The sequence below is a fragment of the Ptychodera flava genome, chromosome 15 (genome assembly GCF_041260155.1).
Source record: "Ptychodera flava strain L36383 chromosome 15, AS_Pfla_20210202, whole genome shotgun sequence".
In the NCBI taxonomy this organism is placed as follows: domain Eukaryota; kingdom Metazoa; phylum Hemichordata; class Enteropneusta; family Ptychoderidae; genus Ptychodera; species Ptychodera flava.
Window position 1 is genome coordinate 32,453,432 of NC_091942.1, and position 22,843 is coordinate 32,476,274.

Consider the following 22,843-nt stretch of genomic DNA (forward strand, 5'->3'; position numbering starts at 1 on the left):
ATGCTGGACATTGCAATCACAGCTTGTGTGATGTATTCTCAGATTTTGAGTGGATTGTTCTCTGGAATAAATATCACTGTCAGCCATGTCAGCCAGCAACTTGGATCACTCTTGTCATCCTATGCTGATACATGTATATTAGATATTGATATTATTTCTTTATAATAATACGTGCTACTGAGACATGATAATGACCAACACATATGACTTTATTTTTTGATCAATGCTAGATTTGGGACAGCAGAACAAGTAGTGGTGTACAGAGGACAATACAAGGAACCCATGTCTGTGGTAATGCCATTGATATCAAGGTGAGATGGGTTTTCCAAATTAGTGAATTATATACATGGAAAATGACCAAAATAATGGCTAAACCTACAAAACATTTATATATATCAGTATTCCATTATTTTGTATCTTACCGGCAAGTCCAAAGATAATGACACTGTAAGGTGACTTTGTGAGTAAATCACTTTTGCACTGGGTTTGTTCTTTACCCCATCTCAGTTTTCAAAAGTGGCCATGTTTTTGTTGGTCAGCATCTAACAGCTTGAGCAGTTACATACTGAACTGCATTGAGACTGATGTGTGATCATTACTGTATTGATGTATTTGAGATTCGTGTGGAAGCTGCAAACAACAGTTCTGAATACCCATTTGCATCATAAAAATTCATTTTATCATGCGTTTGATGGACGAATAAAAATAATACATGTATTATGGTTTTTTCAACTCACTCTTCTGCATGTTTTTCTTTTTCACAATGTGTGTTCAACTTTCCTTGCCTTCAAAAAGCAACAGACCCATATGTCACATAAATACAAATAAGTATTATTATTGTACATCTGCCATCAAAAGCAGAACAATTTTGTTTGTTTAATGTACAGACTGTTCATTGTGTAAATGTAACCTTCCCAGGCATCCTGTGCACAGCACATACATGTTGGACAGTTTTACATGTAAGGGACGTACAGGATGTTTGCCAGGAACTGTCCATCCTGGTGTTGAAACAGGCGACACATTGTCATGATATTGTTTGAAAACTGGCATGTCAAAGCAATTTTGACACCTCAGTCATGAATACCGGTATATAAGATATATAACAATAATGTCTATATCGAAATATTACAAAGTATACACTCTAGCACTGCACATCTTCCTCCTCTGCACATTAAGTGATACACTGCACTGATATTTACAATATACTTTTTGGTATATTTGTAATAACCTCAAAGTATTTTCTTTTCCAATACGAACACAGGATGGCAAGATTTTGACTGCATCCTGGGTTGCACATAACAGTCTACAGCTTTGGGACTTCTCCACCGGAAGGCTGGAAAGTAACATTCCGTTTGGCAGTGATTCCGGTGAATACCTCTATACATGCCAATTTTGTGACAATAATGTGGTGCTGGCCGGTGGCAGTGGAACTAACAGTGTCAAGGCCATCAACAAGAATACATTTGAGGCAAGTATGAAACAATTCATAGCAAAAGGTCACGTCTTCTGTCTGAGAGGTGAAATTTTGTTGCAATTTTTCTGATTTTTTTAAACATCATAGAGAGGAAGAAGTGCATAGAAGAAATAACAAAGCAAATACAAGTGAGAACCAAAGTCATATTACTGAGATTTGCATGTATGTCTGAAAGCTATCATTAAGATCATGAAGAGACAAATAAAATCTTTCAGGGCTCCCAAACCATATTTCAGTACTTTGTTCCCAATCTTAGTTTACACTGTTAAAAACACGACAAATTCTACTAAAGTTCTTAGCAAAATATTGTTTCAGAAACATCTATCTGTTTTATGACATGATGATGAAATCATTTTTTTCATGCTATCAAGAAACTCTCCTAAAGCATTGAAAATTCATTGAGCCAAGCTATGAAAATGATAAGCTCATTACTTTCAGAACTAGTTATAATTGACATATGTAATGCATTGCTCTTTTATTTACTGCCATTTGAACCAGAGAAAGAACAATAGCTTCATTACTTTTTCAAATTATATGTGCTGGTAAAATCTACATTCCTCTGGTAAATTGCAAAGCTTGGTGTATAGCGCCCTCTATCGTCGTGTTTTGATCAGCTCCCATGTACACATCACATTTAACAAGTACATATTTCTTCACAAAGTTCCTAAAGTAATGCCTGAAGAAGCTAAGTTAGATGCAGACAAAAGAGATTTTCTTACAACAGCACAGCACAACAAGATCAACAAGGCCATCTGATTTTTATTAAAGTAACATACAGAATATTTATTCTGCATTAATTTAGAACCCAAAAGCCATAATCAGTAAACATAAAAAACTTTGAACTTTTTGCATATTTGAAATATTTTCCATTCCCACAGTGGCCATAACATTTGACGTTTTCAAGTATTTTTTTTCCGATTTCTTGTTCTATTCCCAAAATCTTGTCAAATGCCTACGTGATCAACTTGTCAACATAGCCAGTATGCATGTAACATCCATTGCTGTTGTTGACAACTGAATTATTGTAGGGACTAGAATTAATTTGTCAACAAGTGTTGTATATTGTACACAATGTGTTATATGACAAAGGTATTACTTTTGAATTTCAAATATTGCTAAACTTTAGGTAATTCGTTTTCCTCATCACAAAGTTGCACAGCGACCATGATTTATATTTTTAATTATGAGAGAAGATTGGTTTGAATGTCTTTCGAGAAAGTTTAAGAAAAACTGAAATCTTTCTGTTTCAAGGCACATGTTGCCTCAACTGATTCTACAGTATAAAAATTCAGAAGAAATAATGTGTTAATTCCGTGAACCGAAAGTCTAGCATAAGTTTTCTCATTAAATGTGTACACTGTACCTCTGCTCAAAAAGCTATATTTGGCAACAGAAATTAAATATTTGATCTGTTGAGTGTATGCCTGCACTCAACCCCAGCAGCGATTTCAATTCACCTTCAATACAAAAAACAAGCTTTCTGATATGAAAACTGCATTCAAAAATGACCAGTCAGCCAAAATATGAAAGTCTTTATAGTCAAGCTGAGAGACACAGCCTTCAGAAAAACACAAAGAAACACAGCTGTTGACATACATGCTATGTAGATTTAAGAGAGGTTGGCCTAAACTCTGCCATTAAAAGTTCACAATAACATCAAATAAATAGGTTCACCCTGTATTCTACTTTTGTCAAACATCATTAAAAGCATAATGGATGTGATATAATCGCAGGTGGTTGTTAAAATTCAATTTATGATCCTGAGAGCCCATTTCTATAAATATTCAACTGTTAAAGATGAAAGGAAAGTGGAATTGCTGCGAACAGTGGAAATGAACAGAGAAAAATTGGAATAAAACAACTCCATGACGTGTGCGACATGGTTTACGTCTCTCCTTTATTTGGAAAGGCATAATAGTGAGCAAAAAACACTCAAACCATGAACAGACAGATTTTTTATGTTGGTGATGTTCTTTTCTTCATGTTCCGTATTACTGTATGAAATAATACATTATTCGTGTGAGTGATCATTTCTCAGCTCAAGACAGCCCCATTTCATTTGGTACTGTGTGCATGAAACTGTCCGTAAAATAATTGAACTGACAAAGATAGATCAGCAACACAAGAGAACATATGGTACTGGAAATGAAATCTCCATGCACATATGTGTCAATACTTTGCTCTGATATTGCTGTATTAGATAGTCATTTCCCTGGCAGCAGCAAACATACAGAGATTGATCACATACTCCAATCATTTCATGATCATTGTGTTTTCTGTGTACATTTCACAATCATTGTATTTCCTTTGTACTGAAAATTTTATGACATTTTTTTGTGAATGGCCCCTTTTGCTAGCGATCAAATAGCCATCTGACTTTTGCAAATAAATGTAAAATTTTCGTATATTGGGTGTACATGTAAATCATTTCATGTTTTAATAGCAGATACAAATTATAAAATCGTTCCAACAGTTTAAAGCAACAACTTTTGCATTAAGATGAATGAATAATGGTCAATATTTTTCTTTGTTGTGTTAAAATATTGTTGAATCTTCTGAAAACTTTTGTGTAGGATAAGAAATTATTAAGGAAGCACCTTTTTTGTACTGGTGAAATATAAGACAGTACATGCACATATTTTGCCACAGGTTTTTACTCCAACGTATGAAGAGTAACAATGATCTCAGAGGAAAATATGGAAGTTCAACATGATAAGAAATGCTTCATCAGAATATGGCTCAATAACACTTGGCAACAATTGAATTAAATTTGAAATGTACATGGGTATTAGATTTCAAATCTATTTTTAGATCGCTGGCAGCCATAAACTGAAACTATTTACCATTTTGGTATTGCTGTTTAATGTATAGCAACTCTACCATTTAATGATGCTAAAACAAGGACACTAATCTTTTCTACCATCTGTGCAGAAACCAATTTTATCTCAATGTTTTCATATACATATTGTTTTATTGCATTTCACTTACCTGTTGAAATTGGTCTTCCATTTTTTGCATGTAACCAATCATTCAGCTGGTTTTCTTGTCAACTCTACATTGCACAGGTTCTGGGTACAGTTTCACTTGATAAAGCAGTACAGGCCTTAGACAGTACCAACGGTGGACGCTACTTTGCCCTGGGTGGTGCTGGAATAAAGCTGGAGATTGCTTCACTGGAGTGAAAATGCCAAGAATGGAAATGGTCTGATGAGCTTCCGTCCATACTATGTACATGCACAAAGAGGTACCTAGGCAAATGAAATTTTAACATATGCTTCCATTATGATAAATTCATCATAAAACTCATAAAACTACAGAGGCAGCCAGCACAGGGGAAAAAAATAAATAAATAAATAAATAAATATATATATATATATATATATATATATATATATATATATATATATATATATATATATATATATATATATATATATATATATATATATATATATATATATATATGCAGCTATTCAAATTTTTTTGAGTTGCTCCTCAATAGAGTACTAGTGTATCCATCCATGATATAGTAATGGCAAAGCCACTTTTCAGTTGTAGTCCAGTTTGTACAAAATAGATGATACTTTTTCAGATAAAATGTAAGTATACCAGGAAATGAATGTCAAGGTGCCAAGATAATCAAACTACAAATTGAATTTATCAAACTTGTTTTTTAGTGTGGTTTTCTCCATTTCTTGGACATGAACGGAAATACGCATTATGATGTAACTGACAGCATCAGGTCGCATGAGGGCTCTGTTCACACACAGTGATATCACCAGTGATTCTTTCCACCAATACAGTTGGTTACCTGAAATGAGAATTATAACTAGAGAAATAAGCTGAGCTGTGTACCGTACATGATTATCCCAACTCAGTCAAGTGAAATCACTTGATTGATTGGAAAGAGCTGCATGACAAGGTGCCGGCACACTGTAGCCAGGCAACTGTTGCCCCGTCAAGGATGTAATATTCATGAAAAATTCATGTTCATCATCAATTTTTTCTAGTTTCTAAACTAGCCAATACTTACCGCTGATCAAATATTTAGCTCTGGCATTTCATTTGTACATGGCGTCTGGGTTCAACATAGGAAACGAAATGTATACACAGCAGGCTACTTCAGATTATAGCAAGAACACGGTTGTTTGTGTCTTAAAAGGATCTTGTTTTGATCTGTATTCTTATTTTCAGTCACTTTTAAAATATGTCATCAAAGAATCAAGAGCATTTGCATACTTGTAACCCTATTCATCAATCTTCTTGGTGTTTTGTTTAAGTTTAACTTTGTCAGTGAAATCCAATAAGTTTGACAATATTTGTGCAATTCAACAAGTTATTTGATGTCAGATTAACACAAAGAAGTGAAATACTAGTAGCTAAAACCCAGGGACTAATTGCAATTACACATTGACAATTAGTACTAATTTGTTGCCTTGTTACACCACTGAATTCTGCCAACACAATTTATGACAAATTTTACATGGTTTTTCTGTAGAGCTCTTCACGTCTGAAACTTTCAAGTGTCCAGTGCAATTTGATAAAAAGTCCTGTGGAATGGTCATCTTTCTACCAAAGGCAAACAAAATTTGCCTCAATCTGCATTCACTCAGTCTTTTGTATATTTGGTATCAATATGTTTGCATATAGTATTGGTATAATAGGTCCTGGTAATAATAATTTCAAATATGGAAAAGCTGCCAATACATTGTTCTGTAATGTGTACTTGTCATCATTAAAATTTCCCTGAATAGTTGTATTGTTAGGGTTTAATAATGACATTAGGATACAACAAGTTAGAGTTGTACATATTTCTGTCTATTGAAACACACAGTGTTGATGGATATATCAACATGAAAAGGTGACGATCCATGTAATGTTCATTTTCAACCCTTCATCCCATTTCCTTGTATAATGGTCCAAGCTGTATCCATGGAAAATGATAGGGTTTACACAAGATCTGGACTTATCACCCTATTTCCTGCAACCCATACCAATTGAAAACACTGGGTTTGTGTTAGATCCTGGGTTATCACCTGATTTCTATATATCGAGGTCCAACTTGTACCCATTGAAAACAATAGGGTTTGTACAATATCTTGGTTATTATTACCTACCAGTATAAACAAAGATGGTATTTTGATGAAATACATAGTTTTATTTTTCCCGTAATTTTTCCTGAAATTTTGACATTTAATTTTTTATCAAGATATTTTATCAATTCAGTGGTTGTATTAGGATAAGGCAGCACCATGGTGTGTCTCATTGAGCTACCATCCGGGATCTCATATCTGCAGAATCCACTCATGGTCCAGCGTGTGAAAAGAATTGTTTGTTCATTATAAATGTGTTCCTGAAGTGTATAGCTAAACAGCTGGAAGCCAATATTTTTGAAGCACTTTGCTCCCTGCTAATAGCGATATAGCATCAATTTCAAGTCGTGTTAGTATAAGCACCATTTCTATTAAAGAGCTGCACATTTCACACAGCGTGGTATTTCATAGGTTATAGGACATCCTGCGTTTTGAAATGTGAAGTGTATTCCTCATTTCCTATTTAGCATAATGTTTCCTCCGTGGTATTTGATCAGTCTGTCATTGTAAATAGGTATTTCTCCACTACGTTTCAACAAATTTTGGATTTTGTAATGTGTAATTTGCAGGACAATATTTTCATGTACTGTCGTTGTGTCAAATGTTACATAAGATGTACAATTTTTCTGACTTTTTGTATTTCAGAAAATAAGTAAAAATAAAAAAGCCACTGCAGAATTTTGTGTTCATTCTAATTTTATTGTTCAATGTCAGTTCATGATAAAACCTTACAAGCTCAATACAAGATGTTTCTCAATGAGCTCAGCTAAAAAGGACAGTAGCTGTAACTTTTCACAACATTTTCATCATTTTTGTTCCTGAAAGCTGGTCTGTTTTCGCCATGAAATACAAATTATTAACCAGGCATGCACAGAACATTATGCACAACATACACTCCTATCACTGATATAATATCACAATAGGGCTGAGCCTATATAATCACGCAGGGTATGACTCAAACTGTAATTTCCATTGAAAATGACAGTTTTCTGTTCTTAGTAGTTTTTTTGATAAAAATAGTTTTATGAATATTATTTTACTCTTTCTGGTCAAAGGTGCTGATGGCCTCACTAACACAGTAGCAACAATGTAAAGATGTGAAGTATTCACAAGGTAGGGAACTAGTTCAGGCATGCTCCAGGCTCCCATGCGTGTTCATAGTTCAGCTCTCTGAGCCAGACCTGGCTAGCTACCCACATGCTTTTTGTAGGCCACTGACCCTTGACAAAAGTCATGACGCTTGCTATGTATTTGATCCAGAACAAAAATAATTGTTCATGCATTTTTATTTGTAAGTTATCTTTGTAACTTTACAACTTTATTGATTGCAAATCTCAATCAAAGTGGAAATACATTGAAGCTGTGGTTGTGGGGTATGATGACGCACAGACAAGCATTGTGGGATAGCAATGGCAGCGACTTGCAGTCAAAAATTTGATTCTTATCATACTGCAGCGATGCATACAGTGAGCTTCTTGCGGCTGCATTTGGCGACCTGCTAGGGGAGATATTAATTCCAGTCCAAACTAGAAATCAGTTTTCAACAACAATATTTGACCTCACACAGACAAATTCTTCATTTACAAGTTGAAAACTGGACATTTTGGCACAATTTTTGATATGGAATAAGCAAATTTATTTCCCAATCATTACAAAGATAATAGAAAATTTAACAAACGTTACAGCTATTAATGGAGTTTGAAGATAATTTCTCATATTCTGACACATTTTAATGCCTTTCACAACAGCTGTTTGGTTTCTATTTGCATTTTGAAAAACATGACAAAAACTTTGAATACAGCTCAGCTGAAGTGTCAGATGTTGACTTAACTCCCATGACCACATCATTCATGTCTCCCTTTTTGAAAAGGCTAAAAATTAAATTTGAAATGTCAAATGTGAGTACTGCAGTGCAAAAGAATAAAACATGTAGATAATACGGCTAACACCATCTGCTCTTCCATCTTCCCGTTAAGTGATCAACTCCAACAACATTAAACAATTGCTAATGCAGTACCACCTGATAGTCTCTTGGTTGAATCGAAGACAAAAGAGTTACAGCACTGCCTGGTGGTCACCAGGTTGAATTGGAGACAATAGGGTTGCAGCACTGCCTGGTGGCTGCTGGGTTAAATTGGAGACAACAGGGTTAAAGCACTGGCTGGTGGTTACTGGGTTTTATTTGAGACAAAAGGGTTACAGTACTGGCTGGTGATCACTGGGTTGAATATTGGAGACAAAAGGGTTACAGTACTGGCTGGTGGTCACTGGTTTGAATTGGAGACAAAAGGGTTACAGTACTGGGTGGTGGTCACTAAGCTGAATTGGAGACAAAAGAGTTACAGTACTGGCTGGTGGTCACCGGGTTGAATATTGGAGACAAAAGGGTTACAGTACTGGCTGGTGGTCACTAAGCTGAATTGGAGACAAAAGGGTTACAGTACTGGCTGGTGGTCACTAAGCTGAATTGGAGACAAGAGGGTTACAGTACTGGGTGGTGGTCACTAAGCTGAATTGGAGACAAAAGGGTTACAGTACTGGCTGGTGGTCACTAAGCTGAATTGGAGACAAAAGGGTTACAGTACTGGGTGGTGGTCACTAAGCTGAATTGGAGACAAGAGGGTTACAGTACTGGGTGGTGGTCACTAAGCTGAATTGGAGACAAAAGGGTTACAGTACTGGGTGGTGGTCACTGGGTTGGATTGGAGACAAAAGGGTTACAGTACTGGGTGGTGGTCACTAAGCTGAATTGGAGACAAAAGGGTTACAGTACTGGGTGGTGGTCACTAAGCTGAATTGGAGACAAGAGGGTTACAGTACTGGTGGTGGTCACTAAGCTGAATTGGAGACAAAAGGGTTACAGTACTGGCTGGTGGTCACTGGGTTGAATTGGAGACAAAAGGGTTACAGTACTGGCTGGTGGTCACTAAGCTGAATTGGAGACAAAAGGGTTACAGTACTGGCTGGTGGTCACTAAGCTGAATTGGAGACAAAAGGGTTACAGTACTGGCTGGTGGTCACTAAGCTGAATTGGAGACAAGAGGGTTACAGTACTGGGTGGTGGTCACTAAGCTGAATTGGAGACAAAAGGGTTACAGTACTGGCTGGTGGTCACTGGGTTGAATTGGAGACAAAAGGGTTACAGTACTGGCTGGTGGTCACTAAGCTGAATTGGAGACAAAAGGGTTACAGTACTGGCTGGTGGTCACTAAGCTGAATTGGAGACAAAAGGGTTACAGTACTGGCTGGTGGTCACTAAGCTGAATTGGAGACAAAAGGGTTACAGTACTGGCTGGTGGTCACTAAGCTGAATTGGAGACAAAAGGGTTACAGTACTGGCTGGTGGTCATTAAGCTGAATTGGAGACAAAAGGGTTACAGCACTGGCTGGTGGTCACTAAGCTGAATTGGAGACAAAAGGGTTACAGTACTGGCTGGTGGTCACTAAGCTGAATTGGAGACAAAAGGGTTACAGTACTGGCTGGTGGTCACTAAGCTGAATTGGAGACAAAAGGGTTACAGTACTGGGTGGTGGTCACTAAGCTGAATTGGAGACAAAAGGTTACAGTACTGGGTGGTGGTCACTGGGTTGAATTGGAGACAAAAGGGTTCAGTACTGGCCGGTGGTAACTGGTTTGAATTTGAGACAACGGGTTACAGTACTGGCTGGTGGGCACTGGGTTGAATTTGAGACAAAAAATTTACAGTACTGGCTGGTGGTCACTGGGTTGAATTGGAAACAACTGGGTTACAGCACAGTCTGCTAGTCACTGGGTTGAATATTGGAGACCAATGTATTTCAATAAGTAAGGTGGGCAAAGGATGCACAAAATAACTTTGTAAAAGTACAGTAAATGCATTTATTTCAGTTCTTGTGGCCGCGGGCCAAAACAGTAGAAAAACATTATCAACACACAGAGAAACTGACAAAACAGGTTCGGAAAAACGTTCACTTCATAAAAATATAACTGATAATAAGCACACTTAATAAAATATCCCACTTACAGCACACTATGACCAGTTTACAGTGTTAGTATATATAGAAATATTTCAAAATTCGACTTTACAAGGCAACTATTAAAGTGAGTGAAACATGTAATACAAATATGTTTAAACATTTGAACACAAAGTAGTCTCATATCTATTGATTTTCTAGAAAATCAAATTACTTCATGTAGTGTAGCATTGAATGATAAGACAAGACTCCTACAAGAATAGTCAATGTTTACAAATTCCCTCCCTTGAAGATTATTTTTACAAATTCCCTCCCTTGTAGATTATTTTTACAAACTCCCTCCCTTGTAGATTATTTTTACAAACTCCCTCCCTTGTAGATTATTTTTACAAATTCCCTCCCTTGTAAATTATTTTTACAAGTTCCCTCCCTTGTAGATTATTTTACAAATTCCCTCCCTTGTACATTATTTTTACAAATTCTCTCCCTTGTACATTATTTTACAAAAAGTTTGACACTTGCAGCCAAATCCCTGTTAACCGTTCATTAACTCTTTGTACACTGTAATTTTTCACATCAAAACTTTAGTGCAACATTTCACCAATTTTTATGAATTTTTCTGCAATTATTTTGATAATTTTGGATCAAATGGACATCATTTTTCATCGGCTACAGTTTTTGATCTAAAACTTTGAGGAAAATCTGAAGAAAAAAATTGTCTACATGATATTTTATGAAGGTGACAAAAATTGACTTTGGTTCTCAAATTGTTAAATACAGGAAAGTTGTTTTGCAGATGTCACAGTGAGTTTACCTGCTTCTGCACCTATTACTTTTTGCTTAAATAGATTGTCTTTAAGACCAACGGAATTAATTTACTGCATATTCCTCCCCCCCCCCCCCCCCCCGACCATGAAAACAGGGTCATTTCTGGCGCAACATTACTTCCCACCACAAGAAAGTCTTTAGGTTAAAGGAGATCAGGCAAGCAGCTCCTATCATTGTTGGTCGCCTAGCAGTTCTGTTGGAAAGCCACCCAAGTGCGCACAAGTAAATACTGACGTATTAAACTTGTTCAAGTTTGCAAATATATTAACCAGAAAGCCTGATCTTTACCGTTAAAAAAAAATTAAAACTAAAAACACACCGTGTTCAGATGTTCACTTTGTTATTCAATTTTACGAGTAAAAATCTCCGCATACAACATTTTAAAACCCTTTGCATCGGCATCTTTGCTACGGGAATCATACGTGCATGAGAGAAATCCTTCGAATTTTGATGGACAGTCATATTCCTTGCAGGTAGTCAACTGTGACATTTCTCTGTGTTATAGATAGTACTAATAGTAGCTCTCCCGTGATGGTGTGTCTGTTAATTAGAAAATTCAATGACAATGTCTATCACCAGTGATTATATCTTCTCGTTTTCCCTCGTAGATGGCTCTATTGTTATCACTTCAATGACACTCGTGACAGACTTTACTTTGTGTGGGGTCGGGGTGTGGGGTCAATGGCATTCGATGTTCTGAATCTAGTTTAACCCCTCACAATTGTCGTTGGGAATGGTCTGTCCCACAGGCAGCAGCTCTCTTCTTTTCTCTTTCAATTTCTCCCTTAATGCGCAAACATTTTTGTTGAATTTCCGATTCTCAGCTTTGTACAGTGTGTCCGTAGGAAGCGCAGGTCTGACTTCGATCATTTTCGATGTTCCTTTATTAAGAGCAGCGCCTCCACGCGCCGTAATTGGTGGAAAGTTTCGCGTGTAATGAATAATGCATGTTTGGTCCGCATGCACCAATACCCTCGAAAGGCGGCCGGGCAAATATACACCGCTGTCACTGTCTAGAGTGTCTTCAGTATTTTCACATTCGGGTTATGTCTGGTCACAGCCCCTCGAGGACTGGTGTACAACACGTTGTCTTTAATTCCTGTGTTTGTTTGCACTATTTCAATCTAAATGAAGTTGTGTCTGCACAACAGCTACGCGTACGGTCATGACAATGATCATGATCGCATACGACGAGATACATTCACTGATGGACTTGTCCGCAAGTTGGTGAATAGAAGTCGGTCACTTGAAACGAAACATATCTATTACTTCCCTGGATATCGATTCTCAAGCACGTCTCAAGCACCGTCGTTCGCGACGTGGCGGGCCAGTCTATCTTTTTTTTTTTTTTTAATTTTCTGAGGTTCATAAATTCATGCAGCTTAGTCCATTTTTCCATAACCGCCTATACGTCAGCAGTCAGCTTAGCCCCGTAAGGATGAGTATCATGTGAAAGTCTGCCATCATTACATGAACACTGATTTCAAGCCCGTGGTTACAGAGATAGGGAAACCATAGAAACGATGTTTAGCCTGCTTCTAGGCTTAAAAAGAGAAATACGATGGTAATCCGTCAGTAACCTACAGATGAACTATTTTCATATTTCATGTTTGCACACTAGGATTGAGTTTTATGAGCAAGAATACTCGGATTTGATTTAAGAGGCACTCACCTATGACAAATGCGATCACTAGTACAACAGAGCGGCCATAGCTGAGGGAAAATCGGGTAACGGGGTTTATAGTAAGATGTAGGCCTATATCAAATGTCCGCATTTACTTCATACAGACTATTTTCTTTCAACCGAGCAAACAATGGAAGTTTCAGATTTGTCTTGAAATTTACTTTTCATGAAGGTGTTTCGACCATTAGTCGACCATCGGTAAATACTTGTATACGTTTTACTATAGGAGTAATAAAAAAGTGAGGGTAGCTCGAATATTATTCCATTCGCCAGTCAGGGTCGATCGCATAGTTTTGGGCTGTCGTCCTTCATATTGGCACCCATATTATCAAAGCCGATGTCTAGTCTAATAAACTATTAAGAACGTTCTCAAATCTACACTTATCCGTATTTTCGAAACAGTGTCCGAATTTCTACCAAATTTCAATCCAGTTGCATGACCGATTTCAAATATTCAACAGTCCGTGAACATGATAAGGACTAAAACAGCACACCGTTGTACAATTCTCATCATTAAAAACCTAAGCAATTTGTGTTGTTGTTTATTTTTTGGGGCGAGCACAATTTAAAAGCGGTTACCTTTTGGGGTTCACATTGTGGTGTGTTTGACATGTCCCCTCAGTTGTATTGTTGTCGCGAAGATGAGCACCGTAACAATCAGGCTTTTCTGTTACGTAAACATGTCTTATCGTTCAGCCTGAGGTACCGAGATGTTCGAGCGACGCATTCATACTCAGTTCACATAAATAAGAGATGCGTCTAAACTGTTCCTGGCCATCTCATTTCATTTTTTCCGGGCATGAATATAAAACGAGCGTTGGAAAGTCACGGTAACTTGGCGGTACCTCCACGGAGACGATGTCATGGAAACCCATGCATGTAATTTACTGAGTTTTACCGTGTGTGAACTCGCTATGACAACAATATTAAAAAAATAAGCATATGAAACGACTTAAAAAACAACAGTATAGCTAGCATCAGATTATTGCTACCTTGTTCTGAACGAAAGACAGCTAACTTACATCTGGTGTAATTGACATGCAAAGACTCCTAAACACATGTCATATAGAATGCGTTAACAGTGTTGTAACTCTTCTACAAGACTGCAGAAGCTGCTGGTGCTATTGTAATATTAGAGCTCACAGTTTCAGAGGTCTCTCAGATAAAGGATTGACAATCCAGCGGGATATAGCTTCTCAATTCATTTCAGTTTCATTCACCCGATTCATTATCAGATATTTTTGATCTAGACCGAAGAAAATAGTCTCACTGTGTTCCATACTTGACGCCTTGAATAATTGGCCGTATTTATAGTTTGCACAGTAATCGAAATGTTTCATAAAACAGAAAAAATTCTCGTAACCATACATTAATTTCATGCACTTTATTCAATGACCCAGATTTTGACGCAGAAGGAAGAAAATCATCGACTAACTGTAAGTCATACTTGATACCATGAATAATTGTCCATATCTATATAGTTTGCGCACTAATCGAAATCTTTCATGAAACAAGAAGAAAAAAATCTCTAGTAAAACCATGAACTACATCCGATGAGGAGTGAAAATACCAGACACTTTTCCCTGTAAATTTTAACCATACACAGACCCATCGACACATTAACCTAGATTCTGTACATCTAATACGTGGTATCATTGTGACTTGGTATCATCTTGAAACATCAAGGCTTGTCTGTATGCGAACAGCTCAACATGTTTTTAGCGCTCACGTTTTCAGTACTGAGTTATACTCCACGCATGTCACACGAAAGACTGAGAAAATATATGAAGTTCCTGCCAATGACATTTAAATCACAAGGTTAAGAAATGCTGCAAGCTCGCACGGAGATAAGCCATTAACAAGATTTTCGGAATGAGAAAGGTGTCATTATGATTCTATAGTTTCACGTGACAAAGACAGTGAAGATTCTTGTTCGTATTGGAACATTTACAAGTTTACGGATCTTGGTTTTCGTTTATTTGTCGCCTTGGGGACAGATATTCGGACTCTGAAGTTTTTACATCTTTTTCCTGATATACTACTTGTGGGGGCGCATTTTAAAGCTCTTGGTGTAAGAAAAATTTCACCGTCTTAGTTTATCAAAAATGGAAATTTTCTTTCTTTCCCATAGATTTGACACAGGAATGGTAGCCATTTTGAATTCCAAATATCGGTAAAAGTTAGGTACTTTGCTTCCCTAGTACCGAAAATTGCACGGTGACCCCTCGTTTTTATTGTTGATTGGTAAGAGCATGGTTGAAAGTTTCCTTGGGGAAAGTTAACGCAAAAGTTTAATAAGTCTTTCGCTTTCGAGGCGCATACTACCTTATAAAGTTCTTATCTTAAAAAGTCTGTACACACTTGTTCAACTTTGGGTCAAACATATTTTTGGCAGTGGAACATCACATATAGACTATGATGTATCTATGTGTAAGGAAAAGAGTGAAATTTTTCATTGAATTTACGTTTCTGTCACAATCAATTAATTATTAATAAAAAAATATATATGTTGCATTTTAAACTCGGAACTCTGTGTGATGTTTGGCCACACTCTAGTTTTGGTCAGTGTAAGATACATACAGCGAGCAAGATGAGGAAGCTCAGCACGAATATCCCTGTAGCTGTATGTGCAAATGTATAATTCAATTGTTTTATTTTCTAATACAACTGACACACTAGGATACACTAAGAAGAACTCGGGCTATGTCTGGAAACGAGATAATCCCAGTGCATAACAAGGAGTTGGATGTGTCTAAGCATAATATATCTCGTATCTCCGTACACCATGTTTGTCGATGGCCCTCAGCTGCAACTTTCCATGTTTTTTTCACTATTTTTTTTTTGATGTCAGCTACAGTTTCTCGCTGTACTCCCGAAAGCATGTTGAGGTACACTGCAGCATTCAGTTTGTCAACGCAGCTTGTAAATATGTAAATATACATTGTTATTGTTGACACGTGAAAATAGTGGTCCAGACTGGAATTCAAAATTGTAAACAATAACAATGCATTGTATACATATAGACGCTGTGTTGACAAGCTATATAATTGGTATTTCAACCTATTTTTGGATCCATCCAGAGAAGAACAACAAACTGGGGTTTGTAATAAAAACAGCATTAGTGTAAAAAATTCATTATCAAAAGTTACAGCTACTGGGCCCTTTAAGCTGCAGTTCTGTAGCTTTGCTGAAAGCAGTGGATTCGTAAACACTGAAAGTGTGCTGAACATTGTGAAGATTTCAATAAGAATTTCAGTAAATGAAAAGCAAGATAGTGATGATGAGAATGATATTGTTGCTCATGTACTCGATGACACTAGTGACAGTGAAGATGAGGACAGCGTTGGTGATGGCGTCATACAGTCATTTCCGACAGTTGTGATCGAAGGTGGAAGTAGAGCTTGGTCATGGAGGAATGCTCTCGGCAGCAGATACCATTGTCTGTGCACAGTATCTATGACAAAACTGAACTGTTGTCAATTCTCCCTTTATATCAGAGAAATGTATGTTTTATTTGACTTAATTTTGACCATTTTGACATTTAACCATACCAATTAAACATGCGGTATGATTGGATACTGGTTATAGGGTGAGCTTTTATATATATATTTTATTGTGACTTTGAATTTCATTTTGTTGTTTTCACCTTAGTTCAACCGTCGTGAGGCAACTGATGATAATCTAGCAGGGTTAATCAGGATTTGAAAGATCTTTACTGATGCTGAATCCGTAAATTATACAAATACATGTATTTATAATTAGGTTTTCCAGGTTGGGGGGACAATCTGATTAAAATCAGATGTAGAGTACGGCGACGTCTCTGTATTTGCGCGGTTTTCTCTTGCTGTCGCCTCTCACTAGTGAGAGGCGACAGCAAAAGAAAACGCGCAGGTACAGAGACGTCGCCGTACTCTACATCTGATTTTAATGAGATGGGGGGGGGGGGGGAGTGAGTCAAATTTCTGTGCTAGAAAGGGATTGCTGAAATTCATCATGATTGGTTGCGGGGGGGGGGGGGTACTCAAAATGTCGGAGTTTTCTAATGCAATTCCTCCGACCACCCTCGGTCGTAAATAATGACGGCTGCCTTACGTTCCCAAGTCGAGGTTACCCAGAACGTTGACATTGGCCACAGCGAAGGTAGATGAGAGTTGATGAAATCCGGCTGATACAAGTGAAATGGGAATTTCGTTCGTCATGTCTCCTCTCCAGTTTTAAGCATTTTAAAGCAACTGCACTCCCTTTCATCACGTACCTCAACTTTAAACTCCACTTGATTGAAAATCACCATAGGTTTTGAAATGTCACTTGGGGATGGTAGTTGTGACATTACATTAAAAAAAATAAATATATCTTCATCAATACATTCAACCTACTTTAAACGACAACGACCCTGTCTGGATGTTACAAAAACATGATGAACAGCACGACAAGGACCCAAAGGTAAACAGCTGTTGCACTTTATCCGGGGAATTGGCGAGTCAAAAGTCGACTTAATAGCCAGAGTCTCTCTATACCGTTGACAAGGGAACCGTGACTATAAGCCTTATGTTGTGTTCATCATGGAAAGAGAGCAGTGGAATAAGAAGTTTCTTTCAAAAAATGCTGGCAGTATTTTAAATTGTACTGTGCTAAGTATTGTGTATGAGCTATTATATTATTTTACCCCTTTCCATCATGTCATAGCTGGAATAATTCAAAGGGCTTCTCAGACTACAATTATTGTAGCTATACCCATGCCCCGGCTACAGCGCAAAAAACACTGAACTATTTTAAAGGCCGTGTCACAGTTCTGTGACAGAGATCAAATAAACGAATACAGCTACGTATCTTCGCAAACGTCAGCCATTCGGCCCTGTCGACTTTTTGTGAACACGGTGGAGAAACAGTTCAACGGTACCTTGATTGTATAAAGTTCATCATAGACAGCACTGGCGTGTTTTAGTGAATCTGCTACAAACAAGGCATACAATATGTTGAAGATTGGAACAGTGTCAACTTTCTAAACAGTGATGAACTGGTCGGATTACCGGTACCACCGGTTCGGTACCACCATCATGGTCAAATTCTCATTCCATCGTGATTATGAAATAAGCTTTAAAAAGTTACCATTAGCACCGTCACCTGTGGTCTATTCCGCTCTGCGTCTATACGCCCCATAGACGTCTTCTCAGGCATATGTACACATGTCTATGGGAGCATAGACGCAGAGCGGAATAGACCACAGGTGACTGTGCCATTACCACCACAAGTATATCTTACATCTGAAAACATCTATCAAAAACCTAGTCTTTTAGATTATTTACCAAGTGTAATACAGCATTGTAGTAAGCCCTTCTTATTACTAAGTGTAGATTTCGGCTTAGAAATAGAAAGAAAGAAATTTTAGTCGCTATGATAAATGTTTTTTAATTGACTTGATGTGAGCAATGAAATTATCCAAACAACATCCTCGATATATTATCGATTGCTAATCGCTCTTTATTTTGAATGATGTTAATTTGTTAATTATTGCTGCATCGCATCAATTAAATTGAATAGGGCCGTTCACAGTTTACGTCACTGTTCTCTCATTAATATGCAAAAATAAATATTTGTCCGCATTTTTAGATTACGCTTTTGAAAATTACGCATGCAAGAACGACGAAAATACATCTCAGTGGGCGACTGCTAGTGTAACAGTGAATACTAAAAAACATATTCACGACTCAGAGTACAAGCTGCAAAAACAGCCACGCATGCAACATTGATAAAATTTGTCCGCATTTCAAGCTGCGTGTCCGATGTCGCGCGCGTACAGCTATATTTAGTAACAAACCTGTAACCGTGAACAAGGCTATTAGACAATTGACCATCGATATCTTCTGTAGATTGCTTGATTAGAATCGATATATTCTGTACATTGCTTGATTAGAATCTGACCAACTCTTTCTGTCTCACTTGGTGTCTTCGCACACACAAACATGAATGGGCGTACACAGTCCATACTTCAGGAATGAGCTGTTCGACTCTTGCAAGGGGTGATCGAAAGTAAAAAGTAATCTATAAAATATTACTCTTCTGGAAAGCCCAAGGTACAGTACGATTGCTCAGCTCACTCTACAGGAGTATGCCATATGTTTAAAGGTAGAAAAAATGCACATCCTCATTCTGCTAACCCCTAAAATCTAATGGTGCATCCCTAAACTGACTGTCCCTTCCAGCAATTAAATCAGCCAATGATGAACTCGGAAGGGGGGATCGGGGTGGTGGTAGCATAATTTGAATCGTGTGGCTCGCCTACATATGACTGACTTCATACTAGTTATTTCCTGGAAGTAATGCGGGGTTACCATAGTTACTTACTTATTTTATACGGTAATATTAATCTCTGTGTTTAGTTACTAATCGTCGTATCAGCTTGAATTTATTTACTTACCGTCTCGTATTATTTTGACATTTGATTGAGAAATGATTGGTATTGAAATTCGAAAATCTTTATATGTCGTCTGTATTCCGGAATGGATTAGTAAATAAATATGTAAGCAAGTAAATTTATCAAGTATAAATTTATTTGTTTTTACTTCTAAATGAAGTGACATACGACATCGGCTGGTCGTCGTTCTAACATGCACACCGTGCTGGAGGAGACCTAATGAAGTATTGACGTTGTGTGCTTGTATTTGCATACATGCATGTTTGTTTGATAATACATGCGTTCAGCCCGAGACGCTCGAACCAAAATGTTTTTCTGCAGCTCAACAGAACTCAGTAATTTGTTAATTCGTCGTCTTCGGGCTGAAAAAGGAGTCTGAGACATCTTTATGTATCCTAGTCACGTCGTATAACCACGGTTTTCAACGACGATGATTGGAACTTATTGTTGGCCTGCGTCGTTTGTAGCACAGCGCACGATATTCTGTATTTCCACCAAAAAATGGCTTTTTTGGGGGGAGGGTGTTTTCTAATTAAGCTTAACGCTAAATTCACCGTGACGGCGCAAGGGAAGTGCATATATATTTATCAAATTCATAAACGTAAAAATGTGTCTCACGATACATATAAATTTGAAGATTCGAGATAAATAACCAAAAGTTCATCAATATTTTGCCAAGATTTCGAATCCCACTTAGTCCTTTTCACATAAACAACTCGAACTCTCTAGTTGTTAAAGCATATGTAGGTCAATGAATGTTGATTTCGTTCAGTTTAAAATCCTTCCGGCTTAGCGTACGTATAGCTGTGCGTGTCCAATTGTATGTACCTATGACGACAACATCAGCAAGTGTTCAAATGCTGATGAAAATTACCCTACCCACGTACGACGCGTACTGCGGGCGAAATTACAATACATGCATTCCGATGGAGAAGAGACCTTTTAGAGAGTGCGTGTGGGCGTTTTTTTAACAAGCATCAAATCCCGTCGTAAGGCCTTGGATGCGGGATGCAACCATCACGCGTGTCCATTTCGGAAGCCTCCTCAAATAGTGAAAATGACGTCACACCGTTGAAAGCTTGACATTCAAAAGATGAATAAAATTGTTGAACTTTACGCTCGCGAACAACAGCTCAGACTAATCACAGTGCTTTCACTACAGTCTCTGACGTTATACCGAGCAACATTAAACGTGAATAAAAAACACGGATAAAACATAGTGCTCAAAACAAAAAGAACGTGGTAGTTGAGTAGCAAATGAAAATTAAGACTACACTGACGTAAAAAATATGACGAAAATGAGAAGCTTCCTTTCTTAGGGGATGCCTTTGCACCGTTCGGGTCCCGAGCCGTCAATTTAATCGCAATTCTATATACATGCAAATATTTAACCCGCAAAACCCCTATGTCACTTTGGTTCATCCAGCTAGCTGCCTCCAGCTTTGCTTTCAATTTCCGCATAGGACTACGCTCTGTTGCCATGGGGGACACGGCTTACGCAAGTGCCTCCGTCACACAGCTGTCGGTTCTTTCAAAAGACAGTTTTTAATCGTACTCATCGGTGTTTGGAGACTATATCCACTCTGTGTTTGTAATTTTGCTGTGTTAAGATTTTCGTTGTTTTCAAATATTTTCATCTTACAAACCAGGTTCTCCTGAGAAATCCTTTGTGTGTGGGGCCACCATATAGTTCCTGGAGAAATAAAATCTATATTTTCTCTCTAATATATAAAGCTAAATTTACCAATTATAGGTTCGAGTAACTCTTCATGTTCTGCATCAACATTCAAACGGAACAGACTGAGTATGTGCTCACTGCATGGAAGAAAAAACCAGACATATCTTTTCCTGTGACAAACGGCCTTTGCAAAAGTAGCTGACACCTGCATCATGTATGTGTGCAGGGTCCAAATTTTGCTTCTCCTTGACGTATTTACGGACTTTAGAGTGAAATTTGATAAAGTGCGCTGCCAAAACGAACAGTTGTTAATGTACCAATGTAGGCCTAGTTCATGTTGCACGTTCCCGAAAAGGAATAATACATTTTAAAGTTTAAAATTCACCAAAAAAAGCAACAATAAATCAATACAAAATAACAATAAAAACGTCGCGTCATAGCAATGCTTCCGTATGGTAATACCCACCCTTGCGGTTATTCCAAATAAGGCAAAGGCAGCTAAAATTAGGACACTCGTGTTTACAATGGCTAGCTGCAAGAATACCGTAGGGGCGGAGCTTCATTCATAAATAGTTGATGACGTCAACGCCATTATTGTTTACCACCAGTCTCCACTGGGGCGAGACCGCCCTCTATCAGACCTTTAGACGCCAAAGTCATGGAAATGGGAATGTGTGATAGTTTTTGAAACGTATGGTATCCAAATTTTGTTGCATATTGGCTGTATCTAGTCATCTTGAAGTCCCTAAGCAGTGGTGTGAATCTTGCCTTCAAGAATTTCGATCAAAATAATGTATATTAAATATTGTTCAACCCACAATTATGCTGAAAAATCGTGGACTTTAAACTTTTCGGACATCGACGTTGCAGCAAAAACCGGATAATCTAACTTCAGTCATGGTCTATGTCCAAAAAAGTTTAAATTGTGCATTCTACTCTTTAGTATTATAAAATTCAGTCAAAATAGCTTGTGCTATTTCAGACCTTTGTTTCATCCGCAACAAACGTCATTATTAAAATTGCAATTCTTGTGCTTTTAATTTTATGGATCAAAGAGCTCGTTACGTCCAGAATTCATGATTGTGAAGTTTTCTTACGATGAACTCGCTCACACGTATTCGGAACCAAACAAGTTAAAATATATTCTGTTTTGCGACGGACTTCATGGTTATCTTTTGACGAAATTTTAATTTTTCAGGGTTGTCATCTATGAAAATTATGTGCAATACGGGTTTTCAATAGTATCTGCATCTAGGGCCTACTGTCTTGATCGTGCACTGTAGCCAGCATAGCCTCTGTACGACTTTAATATTTTCTTCGTTCAAACTGCGATAACAAATGCAAAATGATAAAGTTATGCCATATTAGGGTGATTGGGGCTATTTTGGTCACGAACGGAACAACCCTAGGAAATGTTTACATTAATGGAATTAAGTAGGTTGCGTCAACAAAGTTTTGACCAATCATAATCTGAAAAAGCAGAATGTAAATAAGTAGGATTGTATCACGACCTAAGATATATATTTCTGCATCCGCTGAAGAGGATAAAGATGTAATCCATCTGTTATTGGTGTTTCTTAACGAATATCGATAGCAAAATAATCTAAGTTTCGTTCCAAAGTTTTCTAAAATACAATTTTATTACATCTAGGGGTCCAGGATAGAAAATATACCACCGTATTTTGGGGACTTGGAAAGTAGTCCCACATAGGGAAAG

General features: G+C 37.5%; 1 protein-coding gene across 5 annotated transcripts in view; it reads left to right on the top strand.

The window, feature by feature from the left end:
• LOC139151919 (uncharacterized) overlaps nucleotides 1-7,262 on the top strand; it is a 47,236-nt gene extending 39,974 nt beyond the window's left edge. For all 5 annotated transcript variants that reach the window (XM_070724970.1, XM_070724967.1, XM_070724969.1 and 2 more), the window contains exons 6-8: nucleotides 231-311; nucleotides 1,262-1,468; nucleotides 4,540-7,262. In XM_070724970.1, coding sequence (XP_070581071.1) covers nucleotides 231-311; nucleotides 1,262-1,468; nucleotides 4,540-4,656 — 405 coding nt within the window. In that variant the 3' untranslated portion in view covers nucleotides 4,657-7,262. The remainder of the gene's footprint in view (nucleotides 1-230; nucleotides 312-1,261; nucleotides 1,469-4,539) is intronic.
• The last annotated feature ends 15,581 nt before the right edge of the window (nucleotides 7,263-22,843 follow it).